Source organism: Physeter macrocephalus, chromosome 7 (genome assembly GCF_002837175.3).
Source record: "Physeter macrocephalus isolate SW-GA chromosome 7, ASM283717v5, whole genome shotgun sequence".
NCBI classification, from domain to species: domain Eukaryota; kingdom Metazoa; phylum Chordata; class Mammalia; order Artiodactyla; family Physeteridae; genus Physeter; species Physeter macrocephalus.
Window position 1 is genome coordinate 22,795,408 of NC_041220.1, and position 18,634 is coordinate 22,814,041.

The 18,634-nt window shown below is 53.3% G+C and overlaps 1 protein-coding gene across 1 annotated transcript; it reads right to left on the minus strand.

Annotated features, from left to right (window-relative positions):
* Positions 1-5,971: 5,971 nt before the first annotated feature.
* LOC102987723 (epididymis-specific alpha-mannosidase-like) lies at positions 5,972-17,574 on the minus strand. The gene is given in 9 exon segments (XM_028492543.1): positions 5,972-6,193; positions 6,724-6,889; positions 10,464-10,653; positions 12,220-12,357; positions 15,200-15,393; positions 15,461-15,570; positions 16,199-16,273; positions 16,276-16,456; positions 17,408-17,574. Coding segments are annotated over 9 exon segments (1,443 nt in total).
* Between the last annotated feature and the right edge of the window lie 1,060 nt (positions 17,575-18,634).

An 18,634-nucleotide genomic window follows, 5' to 3' on the forward strand; every position in this document is an offset into this window, starting at 1 on the left:
TTAATAAACTTCCATTCCAAAATATGCTCAATTTCGAGGACCTCAGATATTAATGATTGTGTTACTGGAGGCCTTGTTTTTCAATTCAACGGGACGAACAGGCGCTGGACTGGGATGGGGTCTGTCCGAAGGGTTTTTGCCTTCCAGGAGCTGTGGAGCAGCGGGAAGAGGGGAGGCTGTGTCGGCCCAGAGGAGCCCCCCCGCGCTGGTAAGGAGGGTGAGTGAACAAATGAATGCCTTCCTAGGAAATGGGAGGCTCCACAGGAACTTGGAGGGAGGGGCTTCGGTGACCAGGCTGCGCAGACTGAGGCCTGTTTGTGCGGCTCTGAGCCACTAGGTGGCGGGCTGGAGTGAGGCAGGTGAGCATGAGGGGACAGGTGCATTGTGTGACAAGCCTGGGCTAGTTCACGAAGGGCATCCCAACCGAGCCAAGGAGCTTCAGCTTTCTTCTCTGGGTGATGCAGACTCAGGGAAAGGTTGCACACAGGAGAAGCCCCTGGCGGGGCGGGAAGGGTGCACCTAGAGGCGGGAGGCTGGGGAAGGGTCCCTGCAAGCCCCCTCTCCTCGCCGCTTGCTCAGTTTTGTGCATCGGGGAGCACCCGCTCTGCAGACACCACCTATTCTCTCCCCGAATGAATCACCTACAGTTCAAAATAGGCAAATATTTTGCAAACCTCTGGTGAAAATAAATTAAATCAACGCTAACTTTGAGGCATTCTAAAAGTGTTCGAATGGGGCGTGTAAATCGGGCCTCTTATATTTAGGAAGCTGAAGAATACAAAAGCAGAGCCCTGTTAATGAGCAGTGAATTACTTTTATGTAGGGAAAGAATAACTTACCTCCCTTTGACATTTTTTTCTTTTTAGAAAGTACAAAACCTGGTATAATTGAGTTATTCTTTTCCCATGTATCTAAATTGCAGGTGAAAATATTGTGCAATTAATCTTTTCAATTTTGTGAGCCTATGATATTAACAGAAATTTAATTTCATCTCTTGAATGAACCGCCCCACTGGGGGTTTGTTATTGCATTCATTTCAATTCAAGAAACGTTTGTTGAGGACCAGGTAGAATCAGGTACTCTCCAGGTGTTTGCACATCTGTCCCACTTAGTCCTCACATCTCTCAAGGCAGTGCCATTGTGGCCACTTTTATGGAAGAGGCGGCTTGAGGTGTTGCCTGGTGGACCCAAGTTCTTAGCGCTGGTAAGTGACAGAGCTGAGCATTTAATCCGCTACTGGCTGACTCCAGAGCCCCTGATTTTTCTAGAACTGCACCTCCTTGCCCTGCATACACAGAGATGTAATGCACAGAGGGGAGAATGTTCATGTCATCTGAGCTATTAAATTGGGGGAGTTCAGATACCTGCGTTCTAGAATATGCTGGAAGAACGTGGGGTGGAGGTTAGAAGAGGACGAACACGGTCAGCTTGTGGCAAAGCTTGGGGTATATATTCACTTCCTGGGGCTGCTATAACAAAGTACTACAAACTGGGTGGCTTAAAACAAGAGAAATATGTCCTCTCTTAGTTCTAGAGGCCGGAAGTGTGAAATCAAGGTGCTCGCAGGGCTACACTCTCTCTGGAGGCCCAGGGAAGGTCTCTTCCAGGCCTCCCTCTAGCTCTGGTGCTGATTAGCAATCCTTGGCATTCCTTGGCTCTTAAATGCATCACTATAATCTCTGCTTCCTTCATCACATGGCATTTTCCTTGTGTATCTCTGCGCCTCTTCTTCTTCTTTTTTTTTTTTTTAATTTATTTATCTATTTTGGCTGTATTGGGTCTTTGTTGCTGCGCGCTGGCTTTCTCTAGTTGCGGTGAGCGGGGGTTGGGGTATATATTCACTTCCTGGGGCTGCTATAACAAAGTACTACAAACTGGGTGGCTTAAAACAAGAGAAATATGTCCTCTCTTAGTTCTAGAGGCCGGAAGTGTGAAATCAAGGTGCTCGCAGGGCTACACTCTCTCTGGAGGCCCAGGGAAGGTCTCTTCCAGGCCTCCCTCTAGCTCTGGTGCTGATTAGCAATCCTTGGCATTCCTTGGCTCTTAAATGCATCACTATAATCTCTGCTTCCTTCATCACATGGCATTTTCCTTGTGTATCTCTGCGCCTCTTCTTCTTCTTTTTTTTTTTTTAATTTATTTATCTATTTTGGCTGTATTGGGTCTTTGTTGCTGCGCGCTGGCTTTCTCTAGTTGCGGTGAGCGGGGGCTATTCTTCGTTGCAGTGCACGGGCTTCTCATTGCGGTGGCTTCTCTTGCTGCAGGGCACGGGCTCTAGGCGCCCGGGCTTCAGGGGTTGTGGCTCACAGGTTCAAGAGTGCAGGCTCAGAAGTTGTGGCACACGGGCTTAGTTGCTCCGCGGCATGTGGGATCTTCCTGGACCAGGGCTCGAACCCGTGTCCCCTGCATTGGCAGGTGGATTCTTAACCACTGTGCCACCAGGGAAGCCCTCTGTGCCTCTTCCTATAAGGACACCCATCATGTCACATTAGGGCCCACCCTAATCTAACATGACCTTTTCTTAATTTGCTTGCATTGGCAAAGACCCTATTTCCAAATTAGGTCATATTCACAGATAACAGGGGTTAGGACCTTCACATATCTTTTTGGGGGGACATAATTCCATCTACAACAGGATGCTAATAGAGATGAGGGCTGGTCAGGGAAGGCTTCTTGGAGGAAGTGACAATTTTAAAGATAGAATCAAATCAGCCCTTATTCAGTGTATCTCAACCAGCAAACCAGAGGCTCTGGCAGCCTGCGGTGGGAAAGAAAATCCTTCTCTTGTTTGAAAACCAAGGACTGTCATAGAATCCCAGAACCTTCTCAGCACAGCTGGGGAAAAACAGTGAACACGTATGGAGTAGTCAGCATCTATTGAGCACCTACTGTATACTGTACCATCAGCAGGGAGGCAGTACTGCAGTGCTGACCAGCCAGGGCTCTGGACTTAGAGCAGCTTACAAGACCCTAGCAAGTGGCTTGTCACTCCGTGTCTTGGTTTTCTCCTGCATAAAATGAGAACAGCAGTATTACTCTCCTCAAAGCATTGTCCTGTGCATCGATGAATGAGTACCCTATAGTGCTCGCAGGAGCACACAGCACGAAGCAAACACACGGGAGAGTTCAGCTCTCAGCAGATCCTCAGCTCCTTGCCTGCTATATAGCAGGCACTCAATAGACATCATTCCTTCAGCAAACATTTATCAAGCTCCCACTCTGTGCCCTACCTGCGTTTAGGCATTTGTGTCCGTTTCCAAGGCCGCCGTAATGGAGTACTGCCACAAAATTCTGGAGGCTAGAAGTCTGAAGTAGAGGTGTCGGAGGATCCTTCGTGGCCTGCCCCTTGGCCACCCTTGGCTTCCTCGACTTGTAGCTGCAGCACTGCGATCGCTGTCTCTGTTGTCACATGGCCCTCTGCATGTGTGTCTGTTCTTACCAGGACACCAGTCATATTGGATTGGGACTCACCCTAATCCAGTATGACTGCATCTTAACTAATTATATCTGCAAGGACCCTATATCAAAATGAGGTCACGGGGCTTCCCTGATGGCACAGCGGTTAAGAATCCACCTGCCAATGCAGGGGACACGGGTTCAAGCCCTGGTCCGGAAAGATCCCACATGTTGCGGAGCAGCTAAGCCCGTGTGCCACAACTACTGAGCCTGCGCTCTAGAGCCTGTGAACCACAACTACGGAGCCCACGTGCCACAACTACTGAAGCCCAGGCGCCTAGAGCCAGTGCTCCGCAACAAGAGAAGCCACTGCAATGAGAAGCCCGCGCACCACAATGAAGAGGAGCCCCCGCTCGCCGCAACTAGGGGAAGCCTGCGTGCAGCAAGGAAGACCCAACGCAGCCAATCAAGAAAGAAATAAATAAAAATGAGGTCACATTCCAAGGCACCGGGGGTTAGGACTTCAACATATATTTTGAGGGGACTCCATTCAACTCATATCAGCATTGGTAATTTCTTTCTCTGGCAGGCCTCCTTAGGACACACTTCTGTGTGCTCCCAGCTGCCCACTACCTCCAATGCATCCCCAGAACCCTGACCCAGGCAACTCCAGGGGCCCCAGGACCACCCTAACTGTGCAACCTGCAAAGAGGCTCATGACAGGGACTTCTTGTCTGGACAACAGAGCTACTGCAAATTCTCATCCATTGCCTTGTCTTACTCTCAGTGCCACCCTGCGAGGTGGGAATCAGCATTCCTATTTGCAGTAAGCAAGCTGCATCTCAGAGCGGGGCTACTTATCCTCTTCACCCCACACCCACGGGACCCAGCATAATGCCCAGCCTCCGATCTTGGACCACCTGTCCATCTGTCCACCCTTCCGCCCTAGGTGTTGTCAGCACCTCAAAGCTTTAGGGTCTGGGACTCCCCACCACCAGGCCCCAGGGGCACGTGTTGTCCATCACTGTTTTCATCAGATTCTGGAAGAATTAGAACAGCTAGGACCCTGCACTGAATTTTCCATTAAAAAGTGTACTCAATTTACTGACTGGCCCTTCATTCTAAGATTATGCCATTTCTTCTTTTTTTGGCATTAACAGAGTGTTTCTTTTATGACATGATGGTGATAATAAGTGGTCCTGTTTGCAGAAGTCCTTACTTGACAAAAGGAACAGCTGGCGACATTGCTGGCCCTTGAGTTTCCGTGGAAGGTGTCTCTGGCTCATGAGGTCCTGCCCCAGCCGGCCCCGGACTCCTTTCCACCGAACAATCAACCCACAGTCGTGGGGCGCAGTGCACAGGCAGGGCGCTACCTATCTCGCCATCCCAGAGGTGTCAGGAGCTCAGAACGAGTCCGGGGCTATTTATAGATAAGCACAGTTTTCTTTAAAAAGCTCTGCCGCAGCTGGCTCCTCCACAGTTCCCCATACTCCCGGAAAACGACCTGGTGGCCAGAAAGAGAGCACGATGTGGATACCCACCCTCCTCCCCAGCAAGGCCACCGGGTGGCTCACCTGGCAGAAGGTGGGCAGACCCTCTGGGTCGGGGGTGGGATTGGCCCTCCCTGATGACGCCCACCCCCAGGGACTACTGCCGGGCACCTGCCCTGTGTGACAGGCACCATGCCGCAAACACAGCTCACCTGATCTCCACGCAGCAGGGTACCCTAGAAGCAGCCCATGTCGTGTCGTCCAAAGCCAGGCTAGGCAACTTGGCAGCTGGGTGAGCCCGGGCAACTTACTTAACCTCTCTGAACCTCGCTGTCTCTTCCATGAAACGGTAACGAGAGTGACTACTTCCCAGGGGTCATATGAAGAGTACATGTGACAAGGGAAAACACTAGCACATAGAAAGCCCTGCTTCTGTGTTAGGCACTGCTATTGCGACCAGTCTCTGAGTACGTATCATCCCCATTTTGCAGACGAGGAGACAGGTTCCGAGAGGTTCTGCATCACTAGGAAGTAGGAGAGAGAAGGTGTTACCTCGCAGGCTCTCTGGGAAGTCCTCCCGCAGAGACGCATGCCCTCCCTACATGCCCCTCCTCTCCTTCGTTCCTCATTTCGGCAGACGTCCCTGGTTTGGGAAGGAGGGAAAACACCTGGGTTTGAAAACCAGGCAGACAGTGTTCGGATCACAGTTCCTGCGCTCCTGGCACGGCTGAGCCCCTGCTGCTCCCTGCCCTGGGTGTCCCGGCACAGTGGAGCTGCCTGCCGTCCAGGGCTGCCTGGGCTTGGGCTCAGTCTGGCCAATTCTGGGGCTCAGTCTGGGGAGCCGCTTGTCCTCAGACATAAACCACATTTTCCATTGTCAGTTTCCTTGGTCACAAGGCTGCTATTTTGAGGTCCCTTCTGCCCCTTTTTACGTCTGCCATTTAATTGGCTCCAAACCTGGCAAACAGGTGATTTATTGGCCCCTGGTATTCCACTCCCTCCTAAACCTACCTTCCTATCTCGGCTGCAGCCTCTCTCCCCCAGGCGTCTCCCCTCACCTGGAGCACCTGGATGCAAGGTGCTGATCAGCGCTCGCCCCTGCCCTCAGCCCGCAGACTGCCCAAGGCTTCCTGTCCCTCCGGCCCTGCAGGCTGGGCTCTGGCACACCAACCGTCCCAGGCGCGGCCCTCCTCTGGGTGTTCCGGAGGCGCCTCCAGCTTTAGCTCAGCACGGATCCCCCTACAGACACCCTCCCACGGCCCTTTGCCCAGCTTCTTTCCCAGCACATCACACGCCCTTTCCTTAGGCTAAGGAGGTGGCTGATGGGAATGGAAAAGAGCTTGGACTCCCAAATCTTCGAGACCTGGCTCAGCTCCCAGCTCTGAGCCAGCTGCAGTTTTAAGCCGAATGGGGAGTCTGGCAGCTGGTGTCAGACCCTGCTGCAGGGTCAGTGGTGGCCCTCCAAAAAGATACGTTCGTGCCACACCCTGAAACCTGTGAAGGAGGTCTGTGAGATGTAATTAAGTTACGGATCTTGGGGTGAGGTCGTTACAAGAGGAAGGAGAGGGAGATTTGAGACCCAGGGAGAATGCCATGTGAGGACGAGGCAGAGACCCAGGTGATGGGTCTACAAGCCCCAGGGAAAGGGCAGTTCTGTCCGTGCGTGTCACCGTCCACCCCTCCTTTTGGACACGATCTCTCTGTCCCACATTCGCGGCAGCCCTGCCATACCATCCTGGTGAAAAATGACCTGGCCACACGCAGATAAGGGGCTGCCTGAAATAGATGATGACAAGGCCATCCTGGGGTGCCAAGCACAGCCCCCAACAAATAAAACCTGGCAGCGAGACTCTGGCTTGATGCTCGGCTGAGCTTCATGATTCGAGTCTGACAGGCACACGGTGAGAGCCGCCATCCACCCACCACCAGGAGCCTCCTCCCCCCACGTCAGGGCAGCGGGCAGGATGCGGGATGAGCTGGACTTGGAGCCCGAAGACTTGTCACTTTAGGAAGGGCCATGATGTGCCCGGGTACGTGTGGAGTATTCTCTATAATGAGGGGGCACACATCCTGCACCCCCCCACCCCCGAGCTGCACCAGACACATAGAGAAACTGAGGCATGGGAGGGAAAGGACATCTCTTTTTTTTTTTTTTTTTTTTTTTTTGTGGTATGCGGGCCTCCCTCTGTTGTGGCCTCTCCCGTTGCGGAGCACAGGCTCCGGACGCGCAGACCCAGCGGCCATGGCTCACGGGCCCAGCCGCTCCGCGGCACGTGGGATCCTCCCAGACCGGGGCGCGAACCCGGTTCCCCTGCATCGGCAGGCGGACGCGCAACCACTGCGCCACCAGGGAAGCCCAAGGACATCTCTTAATGACCCACGGCTCAAAAGGGGAATCCAAGCGTGCCCCGTTTCCACACTCTTTGTACAATGCTCTGTTGCCTCCCTCTCTGACAACCACGTTGATTTCACCCAGGCTCAGTTTCTTCATCTGTGAAATGGGGAGGCTGAGCCTGTGTTATAAGGTCATTCTGAGAAGAGCAAGTTTAAATGGAAAGAAACCCACAAGACCAGTTTGGAGGCTCAAAATCATTACACATGTTACATGTTATTGCCATGTCTCTCACAGGAGGCAGAAGAGGGTGGGAGATTGCATGCTCTGGTCAAAATCCTGACCTCACCACATACTGGTGAAGACGGCGGGCAAGTGACATGCCCTCCCTGGGCCTCCATTTCCTCATCTGTAAAATGGGCCTAACGAGGGCAGCTTCTGTGGCTTGTGCCTTGGTGCAGACTGGCTGAGATGATACGAAGGTTTTAGAATTTATGTGGCCCCTGGCGAGTCCTCCAGAAATGTCATTACAGTATTCTTACTGTCACCTTGGGGACCTCTGGGGTTTACAAACCTCCTTGTCCCGATGGAGCAAAACTCGGGTGAGGAACAAATTCAACTCCCTCAATTTACAGAGTCTGAAATGCACAAAGCTCAGAAAGTAAGGTTCAGAAAGGTTAAGTAACTAGTCTGAGGCCACACAGCATCAGCAGCAGAGCTGTGTTAACTCCAAGTCCGTCTGACTCAGAGCCCCGTGCCCAAATGCTTCTGATGTGCCAACAGAACATCCAGTTCCAAACCTTTGCATCACAGGCCACTTTGCTGCGCAGCTCCTGTGGGTGACTGACTGTCCGATGTGTGTATCTCCTGACACATAGCAGGTTGCATTCAGCTAACAGGAAACTACGGTTCACATTAGCTACTGTCAATTAGGCACCTACTCTGCCTAATTGATAGTAGTAGTTCCTTTACTTGCTTTAATACGTATAACATCATGAAAAAACCCATGGCACAATTTTCTTTGTTCATCCAATATCAATCATCCAGTTCTTCTTTACTCACAGAACCCCAATCTTGTTTGGGGTGTCTGAAAAAACAACCTTCCCAGAATCCTTTACAGCTAGCGTGAGACAGAGGTAAAAATTGCTGAGGGGTTGGGAGGGGTCTTCCAGAAAGTTTTTTAAAAGGGACCAACTTCAGGTCCTTTGTTCCTTCCTCCTTCTTTCTCCTTGTGATATGAACAGGCACACAGAGATGCAGCAGCCATTTTGTCACCATGAGGCAACCAGCAGGAGGACAAAGGTTGCCCACCCATCATGGCAAAGTGGAAAAGTGGAAAGAGTAAGGGTGCCTGATGGCATGGCTGAGCCTCCTCCCCAGCCCTAGACAACACCCCGGGCCTCTTGTTGCTGGAATGAATAAACCTCTTTACGATTGGTTGGTAGGCGGTGGAAGGAAGGCCTTTGGCTATGTGCTGTCCTCTGGAGCGGGTCCTTGTTAACTTCCATGTAGTCGTCCCTGTCCCTTACCTCCCTAAGGTTCCTCTTCCCTAGCTGCCAGGTACTGGCGTCTGCTGTGTGTGGCCAGACATTCCCTCATCTTTCAGGGCATCTGGTTGGCCAGTGGCCTTGCGATGGTCCCCTCTGCCACTGCCCTTGGTAGGCTCCTAACCCCAGGCTTCTTGGTCTCCCTGGCCCACTCGGCATGTCCCTTGTCGAGGTGCAGAGAAACTTCTGGGTCCTACTGACCATGTAGTGAGGGACTGTGCTTATGCCTCCCCTCTGAGGTTTCTGTCCACGTGGAGGGAGCTCCCTAGTGAGGTGCCCCTGGCCTCTCCCTGCCCTGCTACCCTCCCCCTGCCCCCAGGAAGGAGGAGGGGCCATCTCTTGGGTTACAGTGAGTACTAGCCCCTCCCCTGACCATCTCTCTCCGCCATAAGAGGCCCAAAGGAAGCCTGCGTTTGGCTCCGCTCTTCTGGGTGCGAGATTTTCAGTGGACATGCCATGCACAGCACTGTGCCCATCTGGGTAGGTAAGGGTGATGCAGGATAGGTGACGCCATTGCGCCAGACACCTTCCAAGCCATGCCTTCCAACACCACATAGGGTAGGAAGGTGCTATTCAGTTCTTTACTCTTATAGGCTGAACTGTGTCCCCCACATTCATAAGTCCAAGTCCTAACTCCTATCACCTCAGAATGTGACTGTATTTAGAGAGAGGATCTTTGAAGAGGTCATTAAGGTAATGAGGTCATTGGGGTAAGTCCTAATGCAATCTGACTGGGGTCTTTATAAGAGGAGATTAGGACCCAGACGCAGGCTGAGGGACAACCATATGAGGACACAAGGAGAAGACGGCTGGGCTCCAAGCCCTCACACTTGCCCACTGTACCTGCCCCTGCAGCTCTTCCAGGAATGCCCGCCCCTGTGTTGTGTTCCTGGGCCCCATGGTTGCCGAGGCATGACGGGGCACTGTGTGTAGACAGGCTCGCTCGTGGATGCAGACCGGGCATTGAGTTTTGTGCAAGTGCGGGCCCAGCGGCCAGCTGGTGGGAGGTGTCAGCAATGGCTCTACCATGAATGGAGGCGCTAGGTGACCCCTGGGTGCACAGGTTTCTGATGCCAGAGGAGGGTTACCGATGAGTCAGTCATCACAGGGTGTCAGATCTCCCTTGGGGCCCTTTTCTACCTGGCCCAGTGCCTTTGACCCCCACCGGTTAGTGGGGGTCAGAGGGTGATGTCGGGGCCAGGAGGGAGGGAGAAAAGAGGTCGGGGTCTGGGGCAACGACATCCATCAGCCCCCTAGGTGCCAGCACCTGTGTGGACATCATCCCACCAGAGCCTCCCAGCATCCCTGTGGGCACAGACTCTCACCTCCCCATTTATAGGTGATGAGACCGAGGCCCACAGCTCAGGAGGCCCTGGATGCCCAGAGGAGATGCCCAGACTCGCCCCCTGGACTGTGTGACTGATCACCCACTAGGAAGCCTGTGCAAAATTTGTTTTTGTTTTTGTTTTTTTTATCACCCACCTACCATTTGTGTCGTGTAAAGAGATTCACCACAGGAATAAAAGAGAAACAACCAAAATACGTGCATGTTGTAATAACCGAAAAATCCAGAAGACCGTGAAGAGGGAGGAAGTGGGGTGCCCTCAGGCCCCCCAGAGACCGAAACTCGTTCCTTTTCACGACTGTCCTGAAGCATCTCTCTGCCAAGGTGGTGTCTGTGTGTCAGGACCGTCACACCTGGGCTTTGCCTCACGTAGGGCCGTCGGGGCCTGATTCAGCGATCTCGGAGTGGCACACGGCGTGGGGCAGGTTACCTGCAGATTCAGCGTCACAGGCTCAGACAGGGCTGGACCCTCGCCCACCTCATACAGGTGGTGGAGCCGCAGCAGGACACAGCGGACGTCTGCCTTGGCCTCGTCGTGATGGCCTTAGGGACGGAAGGAAGGTGGCAGTGAGGACCCCTGTCTGTGCCAGGTACTTTACACTCACCTCCTTTTCACACCTTCAACCTCCCTAGGAAGCGGCTAACACGGCCCCCGCTTGACCCACAGGAAAACTAAGGCTCAGAGATGGGCAGGCTCTTGTCCCAGGACACACAGCTGCTGTGCAACAGGAGGAGGGGGGATTCACCCCAGGCCCAGCCAACGTTAACGTCCCCCAGCACCCACACAGGGGCCGATCCCGATGTCTGGAAGGTCTTTGTCCTCATTCGCTGTTGTGGTCAGCATTTGTCCTGTCCTCCAACCTGCCAGTTCTCTGGAATGTTCTCTCTGCCTTGGCCCCTGTGAAGGGTGGTGTGGCCTCTTAACCCGGAGGCCAACCCATCCTGAACAAAGGTGCTGTGTCTTGCCCCGCGGAAGCTTTTTCCTGCCTCTGAGATGAGGAAGCATGTGCTGAAATACAGCGTCCATCTGCTGGGTCCCTGGTGACCAAATGAGAAGGGCCTCTCTGCCGACCCCCACTGGATGCATGGCACAGGGGCAAAATGACCTCGTGCTCTGTTAGGATCGCGGGAGTTTGGGCTCCTTGTTACCGCGGCATAAGAGGTTTGCAAAATCTCTTCTCTGCCTTCCTAGCGAGGTGGCTAAGGACTGCAGGCCTAGAAACAGGCAAGGCCTCTGGCATCCTGAAAAGGATGATGGTGGTGATGCAGGTGGTGGTGATGATTATGGTGATGGAGGAGGAGGAGGGTGTTACTGGGGTTATAATGGTCTGGGGAGGCAGGGACCCTCATGCCATCCACTGATGCTCCCCTTAGCAGGCCCCAGCTCACTTCTCTCTAGGAGGAAGGACTTGCTTGGTCCAGCCCCTTTCTCCTCCTCTTTGGTACGAGCTGCTTCCATGAGGTGTGCTCTCAGTGGGCTTGGCCACACACACAGGTCTGTAGGGAAGGCTCCACCGCTGCAGGGGAGGCCCCCCCCTTCTGTGACACGTGGAGTGAGGTGCTAGAGGTCAGTGTTAGGAAGCCACCTGGCTGCAGGATTGAGCCAGTCTGCAACACCCACTTTATCAGGTACAAAGGTGGTATCTGGCCCCTGCCTCTTCCTTTTCCTCCTTCTCCTAATTCTGCAGACACTCACTTTGGAGTGTGCCAGCCCTGGTGGGTCTCTGGGAACAGCAGGGTGGCCGAGACCCAGTTAGTCCCGCCTTTGGGATGCTCGGAGCGTAAAGGGGCAGATAAAGTGCAGCGGGAGCTGTGGCGATATGACTAGCTGGTTCCTGGCAGCGGTTTGCTCCACCAGGAGGCCCTACGGGCCCCCTGCTGCGGGCTTCCGTCTGTACACTGTTATTGCCGTCTGGATGGCATCCAAGCCCACCTTGTCCCTGGCTTGCTGAACGACCTGCCTATTTTCATGCGGCAGATAAGGGAACTGGGTGACCTCGGGGAGCCTGGACGACTCTGAGAAGAGCCTCTTTGTCTGGTGATGGGCTTGAAGACCCAGTCGACATGCGGAGGGAGGAGTGAGTCTGGCCACCTGAACGCCTGCCTCACCTTTCTGGAGATTCTGCAGGTGCTCTGTGTGGTTCCAGCTGTACTTCCAGCCGGGGATGCTGAGGGTCTGCAGGTGAAGCCTTGGGGACAGGGTCACAGACACTTGCTGCTGGGAGCCTGGGCCATTCTGGGCAGTCTCTGCAAGACAGATGGATGACAAGGAGAGGCTTTGGGCCAAACCCTCCTCCTGGCATTTGGAGCTCTCCACACTAAGTCCCCCATTTCATCCAGTCTCACATCCCTCCCATCTGTAGCCCACACTGCAGGCAGCCTGAAGAATCTACTGGTGCACATGCCCAAACAGCCTTGAATCTTTAGTCCAGCCATTTCAAACTATAGACGGGGAGACTAAGGCCCAGAGAGGGGACTTCCTTTCTTCCAAATCACACAGGAAGTTCACTCAGAGTGCTGTTTTCTGTTCAGGGTTTGGGATGCCAGCTCCACTTGTTTGTCACGTGTCACTGTCTCTGCTCAGAGGGACCTCAGCCCTCCTCCTTCCGGGAAATGCTGTGTTCAACTCTGGGCTCCAGCTGGAGCTGCCATCTCCTCACAATACCCCAGACCTCAGTGATTCGTCTGCTTTGGGTCATGTGATTCGATCAGGACCAATCAGACTCTTTCCCCGGGATCTCTGCTCTTGAGACCTGAGTCTGAGTCTCTCAGTTCCTTTGGGGTAGGGCAGATATGCAGCTCCAGAGCTGATCAGAGCCATGTCCCAGACAGGAGGAGAGAGAAGGTCTGCAGACAGAAGCACGGGGAGAGGAACAGCCTCATGAAGGGTCCAGTACCCGAAGCACAGTTACACCCCAGCCCTTCCCCCGGGTATGCTGGCCTCAGAATAAAGTCTCCCTGTGGCTCAGTCAGATCAGCTTCAGTTTCTCTCATGTGCAACCAGAAGAGCCCAGGGTGGGACGGATGGATGGAGCTGACCACAGCCAGGCAGTTTTCTCACCACAGCAACATCCCCTCTGTGGGAAAGGCTCCCAGCTGCCAGGAAGGAACCACTGACTGACCCAGGAGCAGACCCGACCCTGCTGGCCAATCACACCCCCTGTCCTGGAAATCTGCACCTGGGACCTGGAGGTGGCCGGGCAGACAGCCCTTGGCAGTCCTGGGAGAGACGGACATGAACACCTGCTCCCTAGAGGCTCACAGCTGCCCTGCCTCCCACCCCTGCCCAGGCCTCTTGTCCAGCTCCTCCATCCATTCCAGGAGCTTCCCTGGGCCCAGCTGCCCCTTCAGTTTCTTTACTTCCAAACAAGAGAACAGCGACTGATATCCCTCGAAGTTGATCACTGAACTCCACCTGGTCTGGGGTCTCAAACTCCACCAGACCTACAAGGCATCAGGCCCTCTCTTCAGCACCAATCCCTCTCCATCCTAAACCTGGATCTGCATGACTTGCCTCCCCAGTACAGCCCCTGAGGAATCCTTCAGGAGAGGGGCTGGGTCTAATGCATGTACAACTTGCAGCATACAGCAGGCACTCAATAAATGATTGGTGAATGAGCCAGCTACAGCCCACCTGCTTGCTAATGCCCTGGGAAGGTCTGGCTCTAAAACTCAGACAGGGAGAACCTTAAAAGCACATCCTCATCAAAACTTCTGCAAGTGAGTAGAAACAGAAAACAGTTTAAGGATTACAGACAAAACCTGGAAAATTGTGGATTTGGTTCCGATCACTGCAATAAAGCAAATACCTCAATAAAGCCAGTCATGAATTTCTTGGTTTCCTAGTGCATATAAAAAGTTATGTTTACACTGTACTGTAGTCTATTAAGTGCTCAATACCATTATGTCTAAAAAATGTGTAAAGCTTAATCTTAAAATTCCTTACTGCTGGGCTTCCCTGGTGGCGCAGTGGTTGCGCGTCCGCCTGCCGATGCAGGGGAACCGGGTTCGCGCCCCGGTTTGGGAGGATCCCGCATGCCGCGGAGCGGCTGGGCCCGTGAGCCGTGGCCGCTGAGCCTGCGCGTCCGGAGCCTGTGCTCCGCAACGGGAGAGGCCACAACAGTGTGAGGCCCGCGTACCACAAAAAAAAAAAAAAAAAAAAAAAAAAAAAAAAAAAATTCCTTACTGCTAAAAAATACTACCTCATCGGAGCCTTCAGTGAGGTGTCATCTTTTTGTATTAACAGCATCAAAGATCACTAATCCCAGAGCCCCATAATAAATACAATAATAATGAAAAAGTCTGGAATATTGTTAGAATTAGCAAAATGTGACACAGAGATGTGAACTGAGCAAATGCTGTTGGAAGAATGGTGCAGATAGACTTGCTCCATGCAGGGATGCAAACAAACCTTCGATTTGTGGAAAAGGTGATATCTTCAAAGCTCAATAAAGGGAAGCACACAAAATGAGGTATGCCTGTAGTGAGAATGCTTGACCCCATGTTGGATCTAGGTCTTTAAGTTTTTAAGGCTTCTCCACAGCACCACCTTCAAATGCAATCATTGTTCAATGCATTTCATGTTCAACTATTTCAGTAAAGATACTGAACCGCAGGAATGTAAACCTACAGAAGTCTCAGCATAGGCAACTCATAAACCTTGCAGATCAGGCCATGGAATTAGAATCACCCTCACCTGTTGACAGAATACTTGGATTCAGATAAATCCCATCTTTTAAACGCTGAGCCTCCAGACCTGAAGTAACATGGTGATATATGTCCTATTGAGAAAGAGAAAGGTACCTCAGAGAAGAAAATGGAGGAGACTCAGGGAAAAGGTGTATGGGGGGTTCAGGGTGAGTCCCAGCTCTGCACTTACTAGCTGTATGACAATGATTGAGGCACTGAACCTCTCTCCACCTCAGTTTGACCATATTTAAAATGAGGGGCTTGGATCTGAGGTCCTTGAGGTCCCTTCCTGCCCCAAAGTAGCCCAGATCCCTGAGGGCACCAGCTCATTCCCATCCCTGGCCAGGTGGGCTCATTCTGGGGCAGTGATGACAGGTGCACTGAAAGGATGCCCTCTTACCGCTCAGCTCTCTTAGCAGCGAGATGGGCCTGCGCTGCAGCGCTAGCCCACTCCTCTGGCGCGGGCCAGTGGTGAGTGTCCAGGGCCCCAGCAGGAGCCAGAGCACCGGGTGGACAACCGAGGTGTCGTTCAGCGTGAGGTCTTCCAACAGGGCCCCTTGTTGGTTGACCCACAGCCGCCGATGGAGCATGACCCGCAGGGAAGAGCTGTCTGACAGGCCCCGCCTGGGCCCTGGCGTGCCCGTGGGTGGCCAGAGGGGCCTCCACCTGCCCGTTCCCTTGGCTGGAGACGCCGTGCGCCTTCTCCAACAGCAGCATGAGCCTGCTTCGTCTGTCCTGGATGAAGGCCGATTGAGCCATGGGGTAGTAATTCTGTGGACAGAAACATTGTCAGGCTGGAGCCCCCGTGGAAGGAGAAAGACCGAACATCGATGGACGCTTAGGAGGTACCCAGCACGGCGTTGCTCCTGGATTATCCCAGCAGACCACACAGCTCTGGGGGAAGGTTACTCCTTTCCCAGGAGAGCACCCAGGCCCAGGGAAGCCAAGCGACTTGCCCACGGTCACACCACTGGAGGAAAAGCATCTCAGAGCCGAACTGATTTCGGAATTCAGCCCGTGCTCACCTTTCCCAGGCAGCCAGACAATGGCTCAGCTGCCACTGAGCAGCAAAGGAAGGTCACACTCTGCACAGGCCTAGACTGGCATCATCTGCTGAACCCTCAGAGCAACCCCCAGATGTGTCAGTCATCGGACAGAGGGCACGAGGTGCACACAGGTGCCCTCACATGAGGTGGCACCAGAGCTCTGACACCACGTCTGACCAAGCCTGGACCTCAGTCCCTAATGGCACCCGCAGGGCAATGGGGGCTCCGGGAGAATGCTCTGGAGGCCTCTGCTACTGACTGCTGGCGCCTAAAGGGGTCTCTCCCACCTCTGGCAAAGTGCCATCAGGGCTGTATCTGGGACTGCTGTGCCCACGGGGCACCACTGGGCGTACCCAAGCGATGCCGTTGTTCCCATAATGCCTGTGGATTCTGCGCTGCATCTGGTAGCCGTTGTTCTGCCCGAACAGAGGACCTGCCCGGTGTCCAGATTGGTGCTGGTCCTCAGGATGGCCTCCCGGTTCAGTTCCAAGGGGCCCACCCGGTACTCCTGCTCTAAACGGTGGCAGAGCAGCTCCCCGTCAGAGCCCTGGGGCCCGTGGGCCAGCCGGGAGTAGATGGTGTATGTGGGATCCCTGTCATTCATCTTCCTGGAGGAGAAACAGAAGAGGTAGGTCAAGCTCTGGGAGCCTTCCGGACACCCCTCCCTTCTCCTGTCCCTCCTCCTCTTCCTTGTTTCCCTCCCTCCCTCCTTCCTGCAGGCAGGGCAGGATGCGCAGGGAGCCTTCTTGGGCAATGTAACGGGAGGAGCCCGCTTCCCTAGAGGCACTGAGCACCCAGCCAGGCCTGGGTGGCTGATGTCTCTGCTGTTAAAGAAAACACAAGAATTGCTCTCGTGTGTACGTCATTGCCACCGTGGGTTCCTGGCCCCCCTCTGGTCTTAGATGTTGTGGACCGAACACGGGTTGGAAAAGAATTTCCAGACACAAGGCAGAATGTAAAGAAGATAGAATTTATTAGAGGGAAGGGTCGCTGCCAAAACAGCAAGCTGACTTCCCAGTAGTCTGGGAGAGTTGAGCCCGAACATGGGTTATTGATCAGTTTTTATAGCCAGAAAACAAAGGAATGGTCCGAGGTGAAAATTTCGTTGACTGATTGGCCGAGGCACCTATACCTTCCTTCTGTTGGGTGGGAGTGGGACAGGGCAGATGCCTTTCCTTACTTGGGACAGGTCCCTGTCGCCCAGGTGGGCTCAGGAATTTCGTAACCAAGGCAACATGGCCAGGAGGGCGATTAAGAGTCTGGTAGGGGGTATAACGCTGAAAGTTTTTCAGGCAGTGTCGTCCTTTGTCCTTGAAGCACCACTGTCCTTGGAGCACCACACTAGGTACCACCAAGGTGACACAGCACAGGCAAGAACAGCCAGGACTGCAGAGACTGGAGCAACTCATTTCTTCATCGAACTTTCATTGAGGAAGGACCGTGTGCCAAGCAGAGGTCCAGGAGCTGCGTGTCTGGAGCAGAGATGGACCCTCATTTCCCCCTTCACCTGCTGCGAGCATCTACTGTGCACCACACACAACCAGAGGGGTGGACCTCAGCTGTAGAAGTACAGCCGGCTCTCGGTCATGAGCTGCCCCTCCAAGATCTCCACTCCCAAGAAATCTCCAAGATCAGCCTTCCACGCTGGCCCTGCGGTAGCCTCGGGCATAAACATGGAGTTATCAGAATTGGGGGCCTGGTCCATATCACCATTCACGTGGTACTCCATGAACTCCTGGATCACGTGTACTGTTTAGTTACTCTGCAGAGGCAGGAATGAGAAAACAGTATTATTGTCGAGTACAATGTCTCCTGGGTGTCATCATGATGGGAAGCAGGCTCACAATATAACAGAGAAGAGCTAGATCAGGACTCCATGTTCAATCTGTTTCTTTCAGAGGTCCAGGAGCTGCGTGTCTGGAGCAGAGATGGACCCTCATTTCCCCTTTCACCTGCTGCGAGCATCTACTGTGCACCGCACACAACCAGAGGGACGGACCTCAGCTGTAGAAGTACAGCCGGCTCTCGGTCATGAGCTGCCCCTCCAAGATCTCCACTCCCAAGAAATCTCCAAGATCAGCCTTCCACGCTGGCCCTGCGGTAGCCTCGGGCATAAACATGTAGTTATCAGAATTGGGGGCCTGGTCCATATCACCATTCACGTGGTACTCCATGAACTCCTGGATCACGTGTACTGTTTAGTTACTCTGCAGAGGCAGGAATGAGAAAACAGTATTATTGTCGAGTACAATGTCTCCTGGGTGTCATCATGATGGGAAGCAGGCTCACAATATAACAGAGAAGAGCTAGATCAGGACTCCATGTTCAATCTGTTTCTTTGACTTTAACCTTTGCGATTTGTTGCTTTTGTTATTGTAATCATACATCATGGCCTGCCTGGGGGAACCCTGCCCCTCTGCCTGAAGGTTAAACTCAAGTGCCTCTGTCCCGCTCACAAGAAGACAATCTGACCCCGCCCACCTGTGGATGGCTGCAAGAAAGAAGAAATTAACACATCCCCTCCTGGAGGCTGGCCATTCCAGAGGTATTTGCAAATCTTATGGCCTTTTTACTTCACTTCCTCATCTCCTCCCCCTCTCTGTGCTATAAAAGAAACTGGCATCCAAACCCTGATAAGACGGTTTTTCAGAGACACTAGTCTACCATCTTCTCTCTGCCGGCTTTCCGGATAAAGTCGTCTTCCTTGCTTCTACACCTCGTCCCGATTCATTGGCCTGTTGTGCTGCAAGCAGAGTGAGCTTGGACTCCGTGACAACAACGCCTCTATT